This window comes from Trachemys scripta, chromosome 2 (assembly GCF_013100865.1).
Source record: "Trachemys scripta elegans isolate TJP31775 chromosome 2, CAS_Tse_1.0, whole genome shotgun sequence".
In the NCBI taxonomy this organism is placed as follows: Eukaryota; Metazoa; Chordata; order Testudines; family Emydidae; genus Trachemys; species Trachemys scripta.
This window is the reverse complement of record NC_048299.1, coordinates 149797825-149816700: the sequence shown is the minus strand read 5'-3', so window position 1 is coordinate 149816700 and position 18876 is coordinate 149797825. Positions and strand designations below refer to the sequence as shown.

At 45.5% G+C, this 18876-nt stretch overlaps 1 protein-coding gene across 1 annotated transcript in view; it reads left to right on the top strand.

Moving 5' to 3' along the window:
- Positions 1-1172: 1172 nt before the first annotated feature.
- Positions 1173-18876, top strand: part of DOCK5 (dedicator of cytokinesis 5) — a 138419-nt gene continuing 120715 nt past the window's right edge. Inside the window, exon 1 of the mRNA XM_034761830.1 lies at positions 1173-1389. Within this exon, the coding sequence (XP_034617721.1) occupies positions 1347-1389 (43 nt within the window). The 5' untranslated portion in view covers positions 1173-1346. The remainder of the gene's footprint in view (positions 1390-18876) is intronic.

Here is an 18876-nt window from a genome sequence, read left to right as displayed (position 1 = left end):
CTCCCATTGTCCACATTTATGTTATTTAAGAGAATGAGTTTCTTGGGTCTGTTTGAAATCCTCCACCCCACCCCCCCTATGATTTTCCACACTACAAATAAATGGTGGGCCTTTTTCAGCAGAAGCAGATAACCAGGTTTGGGGGATAAGTTTCAAACTAGCACAGATCTATGTGCAGGAGCAGGGCCTACACACAATGTAAAAAATAAATTGTGTGTTGAGCATTTGAAATTGGCTCATAGAAGGTCCCAAGTCTGTCCTAGCTGAAGTCAAAGGAGTTTTGCCATTCGCTTTAAGGGGAGCCTATAATTCTAGTTTTATTGTGCCTGCAAAAATGTGCTCTTGCAATTGTTTTTTCTACTGTTGGTAATAGTTTTATTGCAATGCTTTATTGATATCTGTTAAACGGAAGGGACTTTTAATTTAATTAAAATAGAAACTAAATAACGCTGCTAATGCTTGGAAACGTTCCCCCCATGGACTTGTTTCTCCGAGTAGGGTAAAAGGAGGGACTGGTAAGGGGCTCTTTCCCCACTGGCCTCTGCTTTTTTCAAAATCGTCTTCTCCGGTCTGTGGCTTGGCTCGCGTTTCCCAACTGCAGATCAACATCTTGCAAACGAATAAGGAGGGGAAAACGCTTCAGAGCCTCTGGAATAGATCCAGGCTGCGGTCATCACAGGGTTAACAGAGCTTGTCAGAAACAAATCTGTGCCTTGCTGGAAAGTTGCCCAAGTCTGGAGGGGACGGGGGTGTGTGTGTAGATCTGAGTAGGTGCCCGGAGGCTAGTGGGAGAGAGATGTAGCTCCGAGCCTAAGGAAAGGGGGTGTAGATCCGAGCCCGGGTTGGGTGCGGGGTGCTAGATCCGAGCCCGGGGTCAGAGGGTGCTAGATCCGAGCTTGGGCTGGGTGGGTGGGTAGTGCCCAGGGAAAGGGGATGCTAGATCCGAGCCAAAGCTAGGTAGGGGTGCAAGATCCGCGTCCGAGCCCGGGGGAAGCGAGGGCTAGATCCGAGCCCGGGCTGGGGTGTGTGTGTGCTAGATCCGAGCCCTGGGGCAACGGGTGCTGGACCTGAGCCCGGCTCGGTGCGGCGCTCAGGGCGGAGGGGAGGGCGCGGAGCAGGTGATCGCTCCCGGGGCGGGGAGAGCCGCTGGGGCCGGGGGAGGCGGGGAGTTGTCCGGCTGCCGGGAAGTTCGCTGCAGAGCGGCGGGAGCGGAGCGGGGCCCCTAACATGGCGGAGCAGCCCGGGGCGCCCAGCCCGAGACAGCAGCGCCGGGGGCTGGGGGCAGAGGAGCTGCCGCTGCCGCGCTGAGCAGCCGCCGGGGGAGCGCCCGGCCGCCCGCCGCCAGCATGGCCCGCTGGATCCCCACCAAGCGGGAGAAGTACGGGGTCGGTGAGTGCCGGAGCCGCCCGGCGGCGGGGACGCTGGGGAGACCCCCTGTGCGCCCCACTGCACCCCCTGCGCCCCACTGCATCCCCCACCCAAACACTCCCCACTGCCCAAACACTCCACCCTGCCCCTGTGCAACCCCTGCCCCACTGCGTCCCCCGCCCTACTGCACCCCTCTGCCCAAACACTCCACCCTGCCCCTGTCACCCACCACGCCCCTGCCCCACTGCACCCCCCTGCTGTAAACATTCCCCACTGCACCCCTGCCGCAAACACTCCCCCCTGCCCAAACATTCCCACTGCACCCCTGCCCAAACACTCCCCACTGCACCCCTGCCCCAAACTCTCCCCCTGCCCCACTGCACCCCCTGCCCAAACATTCTCCCCACCCCCTGCGCCCCCTGCCCCACCCCACCCAAACATTCCTCTTCTGCCCCACTACGCCCCTGAGTCAAACATTCCCTCCCTGACCCTCTGCACCCCACTGCGCCCCCTACCCAAACACTCCCCCTGCCCCACTGCGCCCCCACCCAAACACTCCCCCGTCCCACTACACCCCCACCCAAATATTCCCCTTCTGCCTCACTGCACCCCCCACCCAAACACTCCCCCTGCCCCACTGCACCCGTGGTCCAAACACTCTCCCGCTGCCCCACTGCATCCCCTGCCCCACTGAAACCCTCCACCCAAACATTCCCCATTGCGCCCCCTGCCCAAACACTCCCCCCTACACCCGCTGCCCCACTGCCCCTGGGGCCTCCCCTAGTGCTCTGTCCTTGGTGTATTGCCCCACTGAACCCCCCCACCCAAACACTCTCGCTCTACCCCACTGAAACCCCCAACCCAAACATTCCCCCTCCGCCTCACTGCACTTCCCTGCACCGCTCCTGGGGCTCCCCCACCCCCAGTGCTCTGTCCTTGGTGTATTGCTCCTGCTCCACTGCACCCCCCTGCACTGCCCCTGGGGCTCCCCCAGTGCTCTGTCACGTGCCCTACTGTGCCCCCCCCTGCACTGCCCCCTGAGGCTCCCCCACCCCCAGTGCTCTGTCCTCGTGCCCTACTGCAATCCCACTGCACCCCCCACACACACACTGCCCCTGGGGCCTCCCCTAGTGCTCTGTCTTCATGCCCTACTGCAACCCCTCTACCCCACTATACCACCCTTCACTGCCCCCTGGGACTCCCCCACCCCCAGTGCTCTGTCCTCGTGCCCCACTGCAACCCTTCAGCCCCACTGCACCCCCTGGCACTGCCCCTGGGGCTCCCCCACCCCCAGTGCTCTATCCTTGCTGTATTGCTCCTGCCTCACTGCACCCCCACAACCTAGCATTCCCCTCCGCCCCACCCAAACACTCCCCCTCCACCTCACTGCAACGACTCTGCCCCATTGCAATCCTCTTCCAACCCAAACACTCCCCCTCTGCCCCACTGCAACCCCCCACCCAAACACTCCCCCTCTGCCCCATTGCAACCCCTCTGCTGTCCCCTTCCAACCCTAACACTCCCTGACCACCCCACTGCAATCCCCAGCCCAAATTCCTTCTCTCACCCTGTTCAGGGCCTTTTGATTTCACCCCATCCACCCCCTCTAAATTCCCTCTTTGAATTCTTCTGACTGCATTTGAATTCCCTTCTCGGTACTCTTTGATTCCTACCCCACTTTGTCTTTGCCTGGAGGTTTCAGCTGCTCATATTCCCTGGGACTTTATTTAACTTCAAGCCCTTGGAGTTGGAAGGGGTAATCTGGCTCCAGTTTGGTTCTGTACTGCTCTGGTTATTGCAATAATGCACGTGTGTCTGCTGCCTTAGGACTGGCCCTGTTTTGGGGGGTAATGTTGACTTGAGTCTGCCTCTAGGGCTGTCTCCAAAGGCTATCAGAATGGGGAATAGGGTGACCAGATAGCAAGTGTGAAAAATCGGGATGGGGGTGGGGGGTAATAGGAGCCTATATAGGAAAAAGCTTCAAATATCAGGACTGTCCCTATAAAATCTGGACATCTGGTCACCCTAATGGGGAAGGACGGGAGAGACAGCTGCAGTGACTGTGTTGCAGTGTCCAGCTTCCCTGCCCTCATGGGTTATAGGGAAGGGAATGGGGTACTGAGGACAGAGTATGGCTGTGCCGTGTTCTGGGGAGAGGAAGCTTTTGAGTGTGTTAAAGGGAAGTGGATACTGGGGAAGTGGGAGTGAAGAGATGAGCTGCAAAAGCTGAGGTTGTATCTGTTACCATCTGCCCTGCCTGTTTGCTGGCATTTAAAAATAATCATGAAATAATGATTTACTACCTCTTAGGACAAGCTTAGCACCTGCTGTGATGGTTCGTGAGTTCCCCCTTTTTGTGTGTGTGTGGAGAACGTGATAAATTGAAAGCCACAACTTTTGAGCCGGTGTAGAAAATACCCTTTAGAAAACAAAAGAGCAGCAGGCAGGAAACCACTAATGACACAAACCACCCTTCAAAGTTTGTTTGAGCAAGAGGGCGCTGCTTTTCCCCTGGGAAACTTGTTGAAGTGGGGGAAGGTTTTAAATTGGATGTTTGAAAAGTGCTAAGCACAGCTGCTGTTGGGACGCTGTTTGGCATAGTTCCGCCCACCAGTTAAAAATGATCAAGGCCCCGATCCTGCGCTGATTTGCACGGGATATGGCATGCGCACTCACAAAAAGTCCCCATTGACTTCGAAAGGGCTCCACATGCGTGCTGGGGCTGGCCCACTGCACGATGAGGGCCGCAGCGTGGTTTTATGGCTTAACAAAGTTATTAAATGCAGCACTGTATTATCTAGCGTCTCCCTTGGTAACTTTTAGGGCGTGTAACATTTGCGCACCCTGAACTTTGTTTCTTTGTGTGCTGGCGATGACTTGGGCTCTCTCGTATGTCGGTATATTACATGGGTGGTGCGGAAGATCATGTCTGTGGATTACCAGGGTTGCTCTGAGTGCTGCCATCCGGCAGAATGTACAATAACTGGTATAATGATGCCTGGTTAACAAAATAATCCTCACCTAAACTGTTGGGACTAGATGGTGAGTTTAGGCACACTCCTGAGCAAGGCGTGGCATGAGAGCTGCACTTCAGAAACAGCCTCGGGAGGTAGCGTGACTCAGACGCAATTCTTTCATGTTTCAGGGGTTAGTAATTTGCTGCTGCTGCTCTATGTTTCCCCAGAAGGCCGAGCTCACTGGCCTGTGAGTAGGTGGAGGGGAGCCTAGGTTTTGCCCATTCCTTGATCTCCTGACATAGGAGGAGTAAGCAGGTGCGCAGTGCACTTATTTCTGTGCCCAGACAGGTATATGGGGGGAGAGGGGGGAAGGATTCTTATTTCCCCTTTACTTGGGCATGGAGTCCATAGAGTTCTGGCTTTTTTGTCTATTTCACTAGCACATTTAATAGGGTTAATTCATCCTTTCTTTAACAAGCTGATGTTTGATGCTTATACTTGGCATGAAGTAGTCCTAGTTCTCACTTTCAGATCTGGCTGGCTAATGGATTACAGAGGTGCATGTCAAGTGCTTTCCTCCTAGGCCCCAATCCTGCGCTTGCAGAACATGTTTAATTTTACTAATGGGATGTTTCATCCTAGGTGCTGACTTCGTGGGTGCTTGAGAGCTGGAGCACCCACAGAAAAAAATTAGTGGGTGCTTAGCACCGACCAGCAGCTAGCTAGCTCCCCCCTTCTACCCCCCCAACTCCTCCCACCTGCTGGTGGCCCCACCAATGAACTCCTCCTCCTCCCTGCCAGCACCTCCTGCCTGCCGTGATCAGCTGTTCCGCGGGGAGGGGGAGGAACGGAGAAGGGGCACGCTGGGGGAGGGGGTGGAACTGGGCAGGAAGAGGAAGGGCAGAGCAGAGGTGGGAAGGGGTGGGGCCTTGGGAGAAGGGGTGGAGTGTGGTGGGGTCTGGGGCTGAGTGGGGGTTGAGCACCTGCTGGGAAAGGAAGAAGCTGGCGCCTGTGTGTGTTGTGGTAGTAAAGATAAGCAGGTTTGCAAAATCTGGGCCTTTCATAATAAATGCTTAAGAGATTTTCTTTAATGCTTGTGATGGCACAAGATGGAAGAGCTGGGAGAAGGGGCACTTAACTTTTTCTCCCACCAATATGCTCCCTGAGGATCCCAACCTTGAGGAGTCCCCTCTTATTGAGAGGATACTTTAATCAGGGCCAGCTCCAAGGTTTTGGCCGCCCCAAGCAGCCAAACCAAAATAAAAAAGCCGCGATTGCGATCTGCGGCGGGAGGTCCTTCGCTCCAAGCAGGAGTGAGGGACCGTCCTCTGAATTGCCGCCGAACAGCTGGACGTGCCGCCCCTCTCCGAAGTGGCCGCCCCAAGCACCTACTTGGTAAGCTGGTGCCTGGAGCCGGCCCTGACTTTAATACCCTTGGTAAGGCTGCCAACAAGGGTGCCTATTAGTGCTAATTATGCTGGCATTTGTGATGAGGAACTGAGCTAAGACCACCAGTTCACATCATTTAGGCTATTAGACAGTAACTATTTTCATTCACTACTTGTCCGGGCCATGTTCCAGCTGGTGGCTAAGCGAATGGATCAAAGTTGTGTGTGGTTGGGTTTTTTTTATTATTTTTTTTGGAGGATAGAATAGAAACATTATGGCTGGTAGAAAATAATCTGTTTTTGAAATTACCATAATGACGTTTGAGTGTATATCAAATGGGGTTCTGCACGTTTTAACAGCATTGTGAAGAGTTCCCCAAAAAGTAACAGTTGTGATCCAGTGTCATCCTTTGATTTTTGCAAATTTCAGTACACAAAGATTTGTTTCCTGGACTGTTGTGACCAGTCTCCTCTAGTGGTTTGGCAGAATAACCTCTTCTCTTTGGACTCGGGCTGTGAAGAGAGTGTCATTTGCAAAGTGTGTTTTAATGAGTGTATCTGTATTATGCAAATATGCAATGAGATTAGTTTGTTTGAAGTTGTATGGAAAGGAGTTGCCATTGCCTCCCTGGGATTCTTAATGTAATGCGTTCATCATCTGATTGATTTAAAATGATTAATTTGTGACAAAGAAAGCCCCTAGCAGTTTTCCTTTCTCTGCTGGCTCCTTTTATTAATCTTTGATCTATTAGTTCCACTAGATTTTGCCTACATTTACGTAGAGTGTTACCAGTCTGAGGTTCCTTAACTCGTCATTTTCTCTGGTACATCAAGCTTTTTGTTGAATAGGGGGTTTTAATTGGGGCTGTTAAGCGATTAAAAAAATTAATTATGATTAATCGCACTGTTAAACAATAATAGAATACTATTTATTTAAATATTTTGGGGTTTTTTCTACATTTTCAAATATATTGATTTCAATTACAACACAGAATACAAAATGTACAGTGCTCACTTTATATTTATTTTTGATAAATATTTGCGCTGTAAAAAACAAAAGAAATAGTATTTTTCAATTTGCCTCATACAAGTACTGTAGTGCAATCTCTTCAACTTTCATGTTAAACTTACAAATGTAGAATTATGTACAAAAAATAACTGCATTCAAAAATAAAACAATGTAAAACTTTAGAGCCTACAAGTCCACTCAGTCCTACTTCTTGTTTAGCCAGTCACTCAGACAAACAAGTTTGTTTACATTTGCAGGAGATAATGCTGCCCACTTCTTGTTTACAATGTCACCTGAAAGTGAGAACAGATATTCTCATGGCACTGTTGTAGCTGGCGTTGCAAGATCTTTACATGCCAGATGCGCTAAAGATTCATATGTCCCTTCATGCTTCAACCACCATTCCAGAGGATGTGTCCATGATGATGGGTTCTACTCGATAATGACAAAGTAGTGCAGACCAACGCATGTTCATTTTCATCATCTGAGTCAGATGCCACCAGCAGAAGGTTGATTTTCTTTTTTGATGGTTTGGGTTCTATAGTTTCCTCATTGGAGTGTTGCTCTTTTAAGACTTTTGAAAGCATGCTCCACACCTCGTCCCGCTCAGATTTTGGAAGGCACTTCAGATGCTTAAACCTTGGGTCGAGTGCTGTAGCTATCTTTAGAAATCTCACATTGGTACCTTCTTAGTGTTTTGTCAAATCTGCAGTGAAAGTGTTCTTAAAACGAACAACATGTGCTGGGTCATCATCTGAGACTGCTATAATATGAAATACATGTCAGAATGTGGGTAAAACAGAGCAAGAGACATACTATTCTGCCACCAAGGAGTTCAGTCAAAATTTAATTAATGCATTATTTTTTTAACGAGTGTCATCAGCGTGGAAGCATGTCCTCTGGAATGGTAGCCGAACCACAAAGGGGCATACGAATGTTTTGCATATCTGGCACGTAAATACCTTGCAATGCCGGCTACAGAAGTGCCATGCGAATGCCTGTTCTCACTCTCAGGTGACATTGTAAATAAGAAGCCGACAGCATTATCACCCATAAATGTAAACAAACTTGTTTGTCTTAGCGATTGTCTGAACAAGAAGTAGGACTGAGTGGACTTGTAGGCGCTAAAGTTTTACATTGTTTTGTTACATAACTGCACTCAAAAGCAAAACAATCTACATTTGTAAGTTGCACTTGTATGAGGTGAATTGAAAAATACTATTTCTTTTGTTGTTTTTACAGTGCAAATATTTGTAATAAAATAATAATATAAAGTGAGCAGTGTACACTTTGTATTCTGTATGGTAATTGAAATCAATGTATTTGAAAATGTAGAATAACATCCCAAAATAGTTAATAAATTTCAAGTGGTATTCTGTTTAACAATGTGATTAATTGCGATTAATTTTTTAATCACGATTAATTTTTTTGAGTTAATCGCTGTAATTAATCAACAGCCCTCATTTTAATATCCTCAGTGCTGTCTCAAGAATCCAATTAAAGGGCCATGCTTGAGTTGCATGCATCCTTCCCATATTGCAGTAGGTGAGTCAATAGTATTGTTATGGACTCTCATTACCTGCGTAGAAACGAACTGTTCATTGTAGTGATTGAACTATACTGATTGCTTTAAGAGTTAAGAGACAGTATGGGTCTGCATTTGGCCTTCAATGTCAGTATTTCACTTGGGTTGCAGAAAGGTTTTTCTTTAAATTGTCACACTATTTTCTTTCATTAATCATCTTTTACTTCTTGCAGTGACCCCGAGGTGATTGCTTAGTGATTTCGACACCAGGTCTGAAGTATGTTATCTAGACTCCCTGGTCCAAAGTACGTTCAGATCCCACCAGGTCATATTTAGAGGGATGAAGGGATGAGATCTGTAAATCTAGAATTATGCAGTTTACTGTGAGTGTGTATTAAACCCGTTTACAATTAATGTCTTGCAGGTGAGATTGTATTAACTGGGGGGGGGGGGGGGCCCTCTTTCTGTTCTGCAGAGACTTCTTTGTCACTAAAGATTGTGAGTGTAAAAATTAGCATCTGTGCTAGTACCCCTGGCCAAAGCTTCCCCTTTCCTGTTCCCTACAGCTATTTGATTATCTCAGCGAATGAGTTGGTGTCCTCCGGTGAGATTTGAGTGGACAGGTCTCCATATCACAAAATCACCAGCACATTAGGTACTAATAACCCCCTTCCTGGCACTGTTCTCTTGGGACCAAGCTGCCATTGCAGTAAGGGTGCATTACCGTAATTGTTTAATTCCACTCTCCCAAATCTGGCGTATCAGAAAAAATCGATTATGAAAAGAACTCTGAGATTGTAAATGAGCTCTTACTTATCTGCAGTAAACGGATTGTTTTTGTCATATGCCAAAAAGCATGACATATTTGTTGCCTTTGCAGTTATTTTTGCAGCAATGACGCATGAGTAACTTTACCAGTGAGAACAATGTCTCACATAAATGTCATGTTTTATCATTTCTTCTTGTCTAACTACTCAAAAGGTATAGGGCTGATATGCATATGGCTCATCATAATGGATATGTAGCTTTTCACTTCAAGGTCACCAGTTTGAATCCAGCTCATACTAGTAACTGTATTATCTGATGGCTTAGGCCCCAGTCATGCACAGACTTCTGCATGTGCTTAACTTTACTACATGTGAGTAGTTCTATTGAAACTACTCGCATGCTTAAAGTTAAGCACATGCATGAGTCTGTGCAGGATCGGTGCTTCTGTGGTCTGTGTGAAATGAGTTGGTGGGTCTCAGAAGAGACAACCTGCATTAAGGCTTCTTTACCGTGTTATCACAACAGAAGGGCTATGATACCTTGATGGAACTTGAGTTTTAATTTTTTATAATTTTGTCACAAAATATCATTGTTTTTAAGCATTGTTAAAGATTTTAATCGATTTAAATTTTCACAGTTGTGGGTTTGAAGCATTTTTTAAAAATGTATTTTAATCTTTCACAATCATGGGAAATTATGGGGAGGTCAGACAATAATTCTTTAATGACAGTAGACACTGAGATTCAAAAAGTTAAAGCTTTATTAGAACACGTCATTATCACATGTCAAAATATCCTAAGTAAATATTCCTCAATCAAACTCTAATAAGTTCTCAAGCAGCATTTTTCTTACTTTGCTTCTCTGTAAATTTCAGTTATCGATGGAAATATTTTTCATCAGTTTGTGTGTGTTCAGTGAAATCAACATTTACCAATGAAAATCTAATCCTTCAGAGCCTAATTATACCTTTGGGTAGGTAGCAGCCTTCAGTCTCCTGGGCTGTCAATCTAGCATCTTCAATTTTGATGTCTTCTTTTTAAATAGATATACCTTTCTAAAATGACAAATGATTACTTTTAATTGTTATCGGTGACCTATTAAACTTGCAATATTCTTACCTTCTAGAGGAACCAGGGCTTGGACGTATGCTTCTTACAGAAGAGCAGGATTCATAATGCGGAATTACCATGTAGGCATTTGAGTTGCAATCAGTTGCATCATGTTATAGGAATGGCAGTAATTTTTCAAATGTAAACCCGTGCCTGCCAACTACATTCATGATTTATGGGACCAGAAATGCACAGGGACAGAGGGTAAGAGAGCGCAGCAGAGTGAGGTTTCATTCATTTTTATTTTAAGCAACATTTTGAGTTGTGATTACTTCTGATTCGGTTGGTCGTCATGATTGGGCTATTGCTCAAACTGCATCTGGTTTCTGAAGAGTGGTTGGTGAGTGTGTGTTGTGCTTTGCATAAACCTGCACTATCATAGCATGTCCTGCTTTATTGTTAAAACTGTTCCACATTACTAAAAGTATCCCATCACTGAGGCTTTATTATTAGACAACAAAGTTCACTTTAGTTTTCAAGATTTGTTTAAACTTGTTGCATGCTTATAATAGATACTGGAATGTGCTAAGTGAAGGCCCCAATTCTGCAGCCGGATGCATGGCTGGGGCTTTAAATTGATATAAGGATCAGGCCATATGGATCCAACTGCAGGAGTGCATTCTAGGGGCTGATCATGCCATCCTGACCTGGGTAAAACTTCCCCTAACTGCAGTATGAGTAAGCATATCAAATTCTGAGGGCTTATCTGTATACAGAGTTGCACTGGTTTAACTTACCAGTTTTAAATCAGCTTAGGGTATGTCTTCTTTACCAGCTGGATCGGCGGGCAGCGATCGATCCAGCGGGGATCAATTTATCATGTCTAGTCTAGATGCGATATATTGACCCCCCCCAAGCGCTCTTCCGTTGACTTCTGTACTCCACCGCCACGAAAGGCGTAGGCAGAGTCGACAGGGGAGCAGCAGCAGTCGACTCACTGCAGTGAAGACACCACGGTAAGTCGATCTAAGTACGTTGACTTTAGCTACGTTATTCATGTAGCTGAAGTTGCGTAACTCTAGATCGATTTCCTCCCCCTCCCCCCAAATGTAGACCAGGCCTTAGTTAAATTGGTGGAAAATACTGCATGGAGATTATTATTATTTCAGTTTAACCAAACTTGTTTCGATTTAGCTGAAATCGGTTAGTAGAAGGTTTAAGCTACACTGAACATAAGTCCTGGTCTACGCACAGAGTTGTATGGCTATATCTAATGGTGTGATTTCTTTTATACCAGTTTAACTAAACTGGTGCAACTTTTGTATGTGGACTCTCATATTGGTTTAGACCTGGTTTATATCGGTTTAGCTTGCGCTTGTAAATTTACAGATGCAAGCTAAACCACTATAATCCGTTTTAAACTGATATAAGAGAGTCCACACAGAAAATCAGCACCAGTTCAATTAAACTGATTTATGTTTAACCAATGCGAATTCTGTGTGCATACAAGCCTGAGTTATTCTTGAACTGGAAGAGAAGTGTCCACGTGCGTAGGGGGTTGCACCAATTTAACTAAACCAGTGCAAGATTGTGTGTAGACGAGGCCCAAGTCATTTTTGTGTGCATGAAATTGGGAAGCAGATCATGTTAAGTGCCTGTCTCTTTCTTTTGGGTCTGATCCTATTCCTCTTGCGGTTAGTTAAAAGGTTAGTCAAAGGCAGACCCTCCCCGCACCTCGGACTGTAATGGGAGCACGATGAAGCCCTGTTGTGTTTGCTGCTAGGTCTCTTGGCAAATTTTTTTTTTAACACAGAGGTTTTCTTAAACACTCTCAACTGCATAATGACAGCCTGTTCCAAAACCACCTTAAACCTTCCTGTACTGGTTTTTACCACGTAATCATTCTGAAATGTACCCTTCATGTTAATTGTTCTACTGGAACATGTGATTTCTTGCAAGCTCCCTGACTTAAGGATTCTCTCCCTCCTTCCCTCTTCTGGACGAAAAGGTATAATTTCCCAGTTGCTTTAAAACAACAAAAGTGAAACTGACCATATACTTCAGGATCTATGGCTGTACCTAAAGTATGAGTGATGCAGAAGTATTCTGTGTGTGCGATACATTGTTTGGATGAAATCTGTGTTGAATGGTTAAAAGGGCAGGTTTGTGTGCATGTGTCCAGGGAAAGGGATTTAAAAAAAGGGGGCCTGGAGGATGATATTGGAGAACTGAGTCTATGTGCATGGTTCTCTCATCTCTTATACAAGGATTTTTAAAGACCATGTGCTTGCATACCTCGGGTTGGCAGTTGACTGGAGCAGGGAACAGAAGAAGAATACAGTGGAGCAAGTTAAGTTTAACAGGACTGGATGGAGCAGAACAGCCCAAGCCTGGCTAATTCTTTTCAGGGAAGGAGTTGCTATGTTTTTCATGGGAAGGGAGGTGGGAGGCAGGGAGTAAGGTGGCCACTGAATCCTGCTTTTTTGACAGGGTGGGGGGAGGATGTGTGGATGGCTTCTGAGGCATTGCTTTTTTAAGAAGAGGGGAGATCAGGTTGAGAGGCGGGGATAAGAAGCTAAATGCCTCCTGCATGTCCAGGACAGCAACAGAGGGGCACTGCAAAGGCATGCGAGGCAAGAGTGGGTGAAGATGTGCCAGTGGAAATCAAATCTACCCGGCGACAGGAGTGTGGCATGTAGGTGTTAGGGGAGGAAGTGTTGGGGAAACTTTCCGAGCTCGGCTCTGCAGAACTGCCGCTGAGCCACCGATTTTCAAGGGTGGTTTCATCCATGGAGCAATTGCAGATGTGGGCATTTAGGCTGGGATTTTCAAAGACACTGAAGGAGATTAGGCACCAATCCAGTGAGAGCTGGAGGGCTTAACTCCCCTTTCGGCTCCTTTCAAATCCCAGCCATAGTCTCTGATCCAACATCTGAGAGGACCACTACTCTTGCTCTGTGTTCTCCTGTACCGTTTGCTTGTAGAATGTGTTTTAGATGTTCCTCCTAGCTGCCTAAACTGTAATTTCAAGTGCAAAGCAGCCCTCATTGCTGGAGAGGGGTCTTTTCTTTTCCAGCTCCTTTCCTTCCAGAGGGTTATTGTGCTCTCCTTTCTTTTCCCCTCCACATGGCCAAATTATTACTTCTGTTACAGATGGTTTGGGTCTGGGGGTAAACTAGGACAAATAGCTGAATTTGTTAGCTATCAGCTATGTATTAGGAAGATTATCTCAGCAGGGCTTACTTGCAATTGGAGGAGTGGACAGCAATGAGAACTGCATGGTTGCACAGAAACTTGGCCCCCCAAAGCTCTCCAGCAGCATATCAGATTACAGCCAGTATGTTATCAGAACTCTCACCGGCTGATCATGTCCTGAGGGCATGACATCATGTCCCTTTCATGGGTGTTGCATATGTAACGCTGACAGATCCTGGTTGGCGGCGGGCGGGATTGAACCTGGGGCCTCTGGAGCTTAGTGCATGAGCCCCTATAACAGGGGTGGCCAATCTGTGGCTCTGGAGCCACATGCGGCTCTTCAGAAGTTAATATGTCTGGCACCGACTCCAGGGCTGGAGCTACAGGCGCCAACTTTCCAATGTGCCAGGAGGTGCTCACTGCTCAACCCCTGGCTCTGCCACAGGTCCTGCCTCCCCCCCTCCCCCCCCCCCCCGCCTCATGCATACCACGAAACAGCTGATCGGGAGGTGCGGGGAGGGAGGGGGAGGCACTGATCAGCAGGGCTACTGGTAGGTGGGAGGCGCTGGGAGCAGGGCAGGGGAACTGCTGGGGTGCTGCTGACTTATTACTGTTGCTCTTTGGCAATGTACATTGGTAAATTCTGGCTCCTTCTCAGGCTCAGGTTGGCCACCCCTGCTCTACAGCATGAGCTAAAAGCCAATTGGTTGTTAGCTGAGGCTGTAGAGCAGACTCATTTTATCTCTCTCGTTAAGTGGTCTCGGTGCCACTAGATGTGACAGAGCACCACACCCTGGAGCTGTGTGGATTACACATATGCCATGGCAGTAGGTCAAAATAGGCAATATATAGTAGTATTAGTACCTATTGCATTACTCTTTTACTAGCATTGCAGTCTACTTTGTTTGTAAGCCCTTTGAGGCAGGGACTATTTATTTGTTTGGTTATGTTTGTGCAGCACCTAGCGCAGTGGTCACCTGGTCTAGCACTGAGGTCACTTGGCACTGCTGCAGTAGAAAAAAATAATAGCAGTAGAGTTCTTCATGTACAAGGGGTTTTAGTCTCATACTTGTATCCATTAGCTAAGACTAAACACAGCTCTGAAGCATAGTCTGATACACAGTTAATTTGTATTCATTTCCTGACAGCCAATTAATTCTTGATCTGCTTGGAGTGTCCATGGCAAAATGTGGAAAAGCAGAGCCAATGATGGACTTCAGCTTGTGACGAGTGAACAAATGAACTCATTTTCTTCTCTGCAGCTAGTAGCAACATTGGATTGTGGAGGCTTACCACATTCTTGCCCTGTATTGTGGCAGTGAAGGGAAAGAAAAAACATGTACAGTCATCCCTTTTAATTGATTGTTTTGGTTTGAGACAGACTTTCATTGTGTATAAGAGTATTAAGTAGTTTAGACTTCAGCATTGTAAGAGAGGCAGAGTTAGGTTACAATTAAAAATGTTTAAATTCCTTCCCTGTTATTAACAACTGATATTATAGCTGCTAGAATTTTAATACTTGGGTCCTGATTTTCAGAGACTCCGAGCACCTCCCTTTGACTTTAATTGGAGTGTTACGTGCTCAGCAATTTTGGAAAATTAGGTCCTTAGTTTTTCATGATGCCTGTGTACTCTTTATGCTGCTTATTTACGTCACTCCACTTTGAAAATAGAAATATAGTCAGTTTCACTTCCTGGTTTTCTCAGGCCAGCCCTCTGTTGCAATGTTTGGGTTGGAATCAATGCCCAGGGAAATATTTTAACTCGAGATCAAAACTGTTTTCATTGAAATTAAAAAGGTTTTATGTTTGGTAAAACTTCTTATAAATAGATGCCACTGAAGAAGTGACCATCTTTGCACATATCAGTGGAACAATACAACCGCATATGCTCTTTCCTCCAACTGCATTACGAGTCACGCTGATTGGTTACCACACTGACAGCAATACAAAACAACTTTTAAACAGGGAAAACTACGAAGGGTCTGATTCTTCACTGCTGGACACAGAGCATTTTATCTCTGAGGTCTTATTTTTCTTTAATTTGGTTTTCTACAGTAAGTATTGTGTTAAAGTTCACTTGGTGAAATTCAGTGTGCTTTGCTGGATGGCTGGGCCAAATTTGAGTGTGTGTGTGTGTATTGTGGGGGGGAAACTCCAAGAATAAAATGCTAAGATGACGCGTGATCAGAAAAAGTTTGAGAACCCTCTACCTAGGCATTTGTGCATAGGAGTAAAGCAGTTGAACTGTTCCACCAGTAGGAGGCGCCACAAAGTAACTGCATCCAAGACCTCTGTTTGGTTCTGGTTTCTCAAATACAGTAGAACCTCAGAGTTACGAACGCCTTGAGAATGGAGATTGTAACTCTGAAGTGTTCATAACTTTGAACAAAACGTTATGGTGGTCCTTTCAACAGTTTAAAACTGAACATTGACTTAGTACAGTCAGTACTTTGAACCTTTACTATGCAGAAGAAAAATGCTGCTTTTAATTACCTTACTTTAAATGAAACAAGCAGAGAAACAGTTTTCTTACTTTGTCAAATTGTTTTAAAATGTTCCCTTTATGTTTTTAGTAGTTTGTTTAACACAGTACTGTACTGTTTGCTTTGTGTGTGTATGTGTTTCTCCTGCTGCCTCATTGCATACTTCGATTCCAAATGAGGTGTGTGGTTGACCGGTCAGTTCATAACTCTGGTGTTCTTAACTCTGAGGTTCTACTGTATTATGTTTCTCAAGTAACAAAACAATAGTCAGGTCTCCCAAATGTGAACCTTTTAAGGGGAGATGTGTGAGGAAATCCTCCCTCTCCCATTTATGATTTATTCTTTTTTTTATAATGTGTTTTTGAAGTATATATTAAGGACGTGGACAGGGCCAAACTCTTAATTTCTCTTTCTATTTAGTTAATGTCCACCTGTTAATCACCAAAAGCAGAATTCTTACTGTACTCAGTAAGAAGTAGGTAGTTCTGCTTTTGTTGAGATTTGTTGGGATAGACGCCAAACCACTGACTGCGTATAACAGGAAGCATGATCTCTGTGTGTGTCACTGTCTCAGCCTAATAGTGCCCTTATTATCATAAGTGCCTCACAATCTTTAATATACACTTATAAAGTTTGCAGATGATACCAAGCTGCGGGGGGTTACAAGTGCTTTGGAGGATAGGATTAAAATTCAAAATGATTTGGACAAACTGGAAAATGGTCTGAAGTAAATAGGATGAAATTCAATAAAGACAAATGCAAAGTGCTCCACTTAGGAAGGAACAATCAGCTGCACACATACAAAATGGGAAACGACTGCCTGGGAAGGAGTACTGCGGAAAGGGAAGTGGGGGTCACAGTGGATCACAAGCTACATATGAGTCAATAGTGTAACGCTGTTGCAAAATAAGGAGGCATCATTCTGGGATGTATTAGCAGGAGTGTTGTAAGCAAGACACAAGAAATAATTCTTCGGCTCTACTCCGTGCTGATTAGGCCTCAACTGGAGTATTGTGTCCAGTTCTGGGCGACACATTTCAGGAAAGATGTGAACAGGTTGGAGAAAGTCCAAAGAAGAGCAGCAAAAACAAGTAAAGGTCTAGAAAACATGACCTGTGAGGGAAGATTGTCTAGAGAAGAGAAGACTGAGGGGGGATATGATAAGTTTTCAAGAACATAAAAGGTTGTTACAAGGAGGAGGGAGAAAAATGGTTCTCCTTAACCTCTGAGGACTGGACAAGAAGCAATCGGCTTAAATTGCAGCGAAGGCGGTTTAGATTGGACATTAGGAAAAACTTTCTAATGATCAGGGTGGTTAGGCACTGGAATAAATTGCCCAGGGAGGTTGTGGAATCTCTGTCATTGGAGATTTTTAAGAGCAGATTAGGCAAACACCTGTCAGGGGTGGTCTAGATAATACTTAGTCCTGCTATAAATGCAGGGGAGTGGACTAGATGACCTCTCGCGGTCCCTTCCAGTCCTGTGATTCTATGATTCTATGATATTTATGTAAGGGGACTGTTGCCCCCTTACTAACATTCAGTGGGGTGTTTTGGTTGGCTAGCTNAGCCAGGAAAGTTCCCCACAATAGCGGGACCATTCCCCCGCTTACATTTATTCTCATAGCACCCCTGTCAGGTACAGAAGTCTTCTGTCCCCATTTTACAGATGAGAGACTGAGAGGCAGAGAAACTTAGGCCTAGTCTATGCTAGAAAAAGTTTGCCTAGTGTCCTACTGTAGATGCAGTTTATACTGGGAGGGGAAAAGTGTTTTTACAGGTATAGCATATGCCAATTCACTGAGCAAAATAATCTAAATTGGCAAAAGCACTTTTTTTGTTGGTATAACTGTTTTGCCTGCACAAAAATGTCACAGAAACATCACAGCTTAAGTGATGATATACCAGCAAAAATATCTAGTATAGACTTGGCTTAAGAGACTTGCTCCCACGGAAAGTCTGCGGTGGAGCAGGGAATTGAACCAGTGTCTCCTGAGTCCCAGACCAGTGCGTTAGCCACGGTCATGCTCTCTTGGGTAGGGATGGCTTTGATAGGTCCCATCTATGCTATGGGTACAGCTGGGCCATGGGGCCCAAATAGAACATGATCTGAAGGTAGGTCCTTAACTCCTGTTCCTGAAGTGTGTGAGGGCTTCTGCAGGGCAAGTCTTGGCTGTATTTTTAAACATATTGTAGCTGTATCGGTCCCAGAATATTAGAGTGACAAGGTGGATGAGGTAATATCGTTTACTGGACCAATTTCTGTTGGTGAGGGAGACAAGTGTTTGACCTTACATAGAGCTCTTCTTTAGGTCAGGGAAACTTAGGGTGTCACAGCTAAATACAAGATGGAACAGATTGTTTAGCGTAAGTAGTCAACATACAACAGAGGGTCCTGTGGCACCTTTAAGACTAACAGAAGTATTGGGAGCATAAGCTTTCGTGAGGTGCACCTCACCCTCCCTGATTGAACTAACCTCGTTATCTCCATACTGATTTATACCTGCCTCTGGAGATTTCCATTACTTGCATCTGAAGAAGTGAGGTTCTTACCCATGAAAGCTTATGCTCCCAATACTTCTGTTAGTCTTAAAGGTGCCACAGGACCCTCTGTTGCTTTTTACAGATTCAGACTAACACAGCTACCCCTCTGATACTAGTCAACATACATTCACCTTGAATGGTCCCTTGAAATAGGTGTTTGACTTTTTACCTAGTGATAAGATTCCAGGATTGTCACTGTGTGTGTCACTCTGAAGCCGAGACTGTTTGTTTAGTCAGTGTGAAGTGATGTGCACAGCTGAGGTCTCTTTTTGTTTAGAATATCACCCTATTCAACCATCATTGGGATTGATGGTTGGTTGCCATCCAGTTTTTAAGTTCTCAGGTATTTTAGGCTTTTTTTTTTTTAACACTTTATGAATTATGCCTATAGGATAACACAGGCCTCCATCTAGCATTTTGTTTTTAAATTATAACCATTCAATAACTAAAAATCACCACACTGCTGATTCAGAAAAGCATGCAAAAGTCACAGGGCTGGGAATAAATTTAGTGTATGTTAATTTCTTATACTGGGATCTTCAGGAAACACACAAATGGTGCTGGCTGGAAAAAAAGAATCATGCGTTTA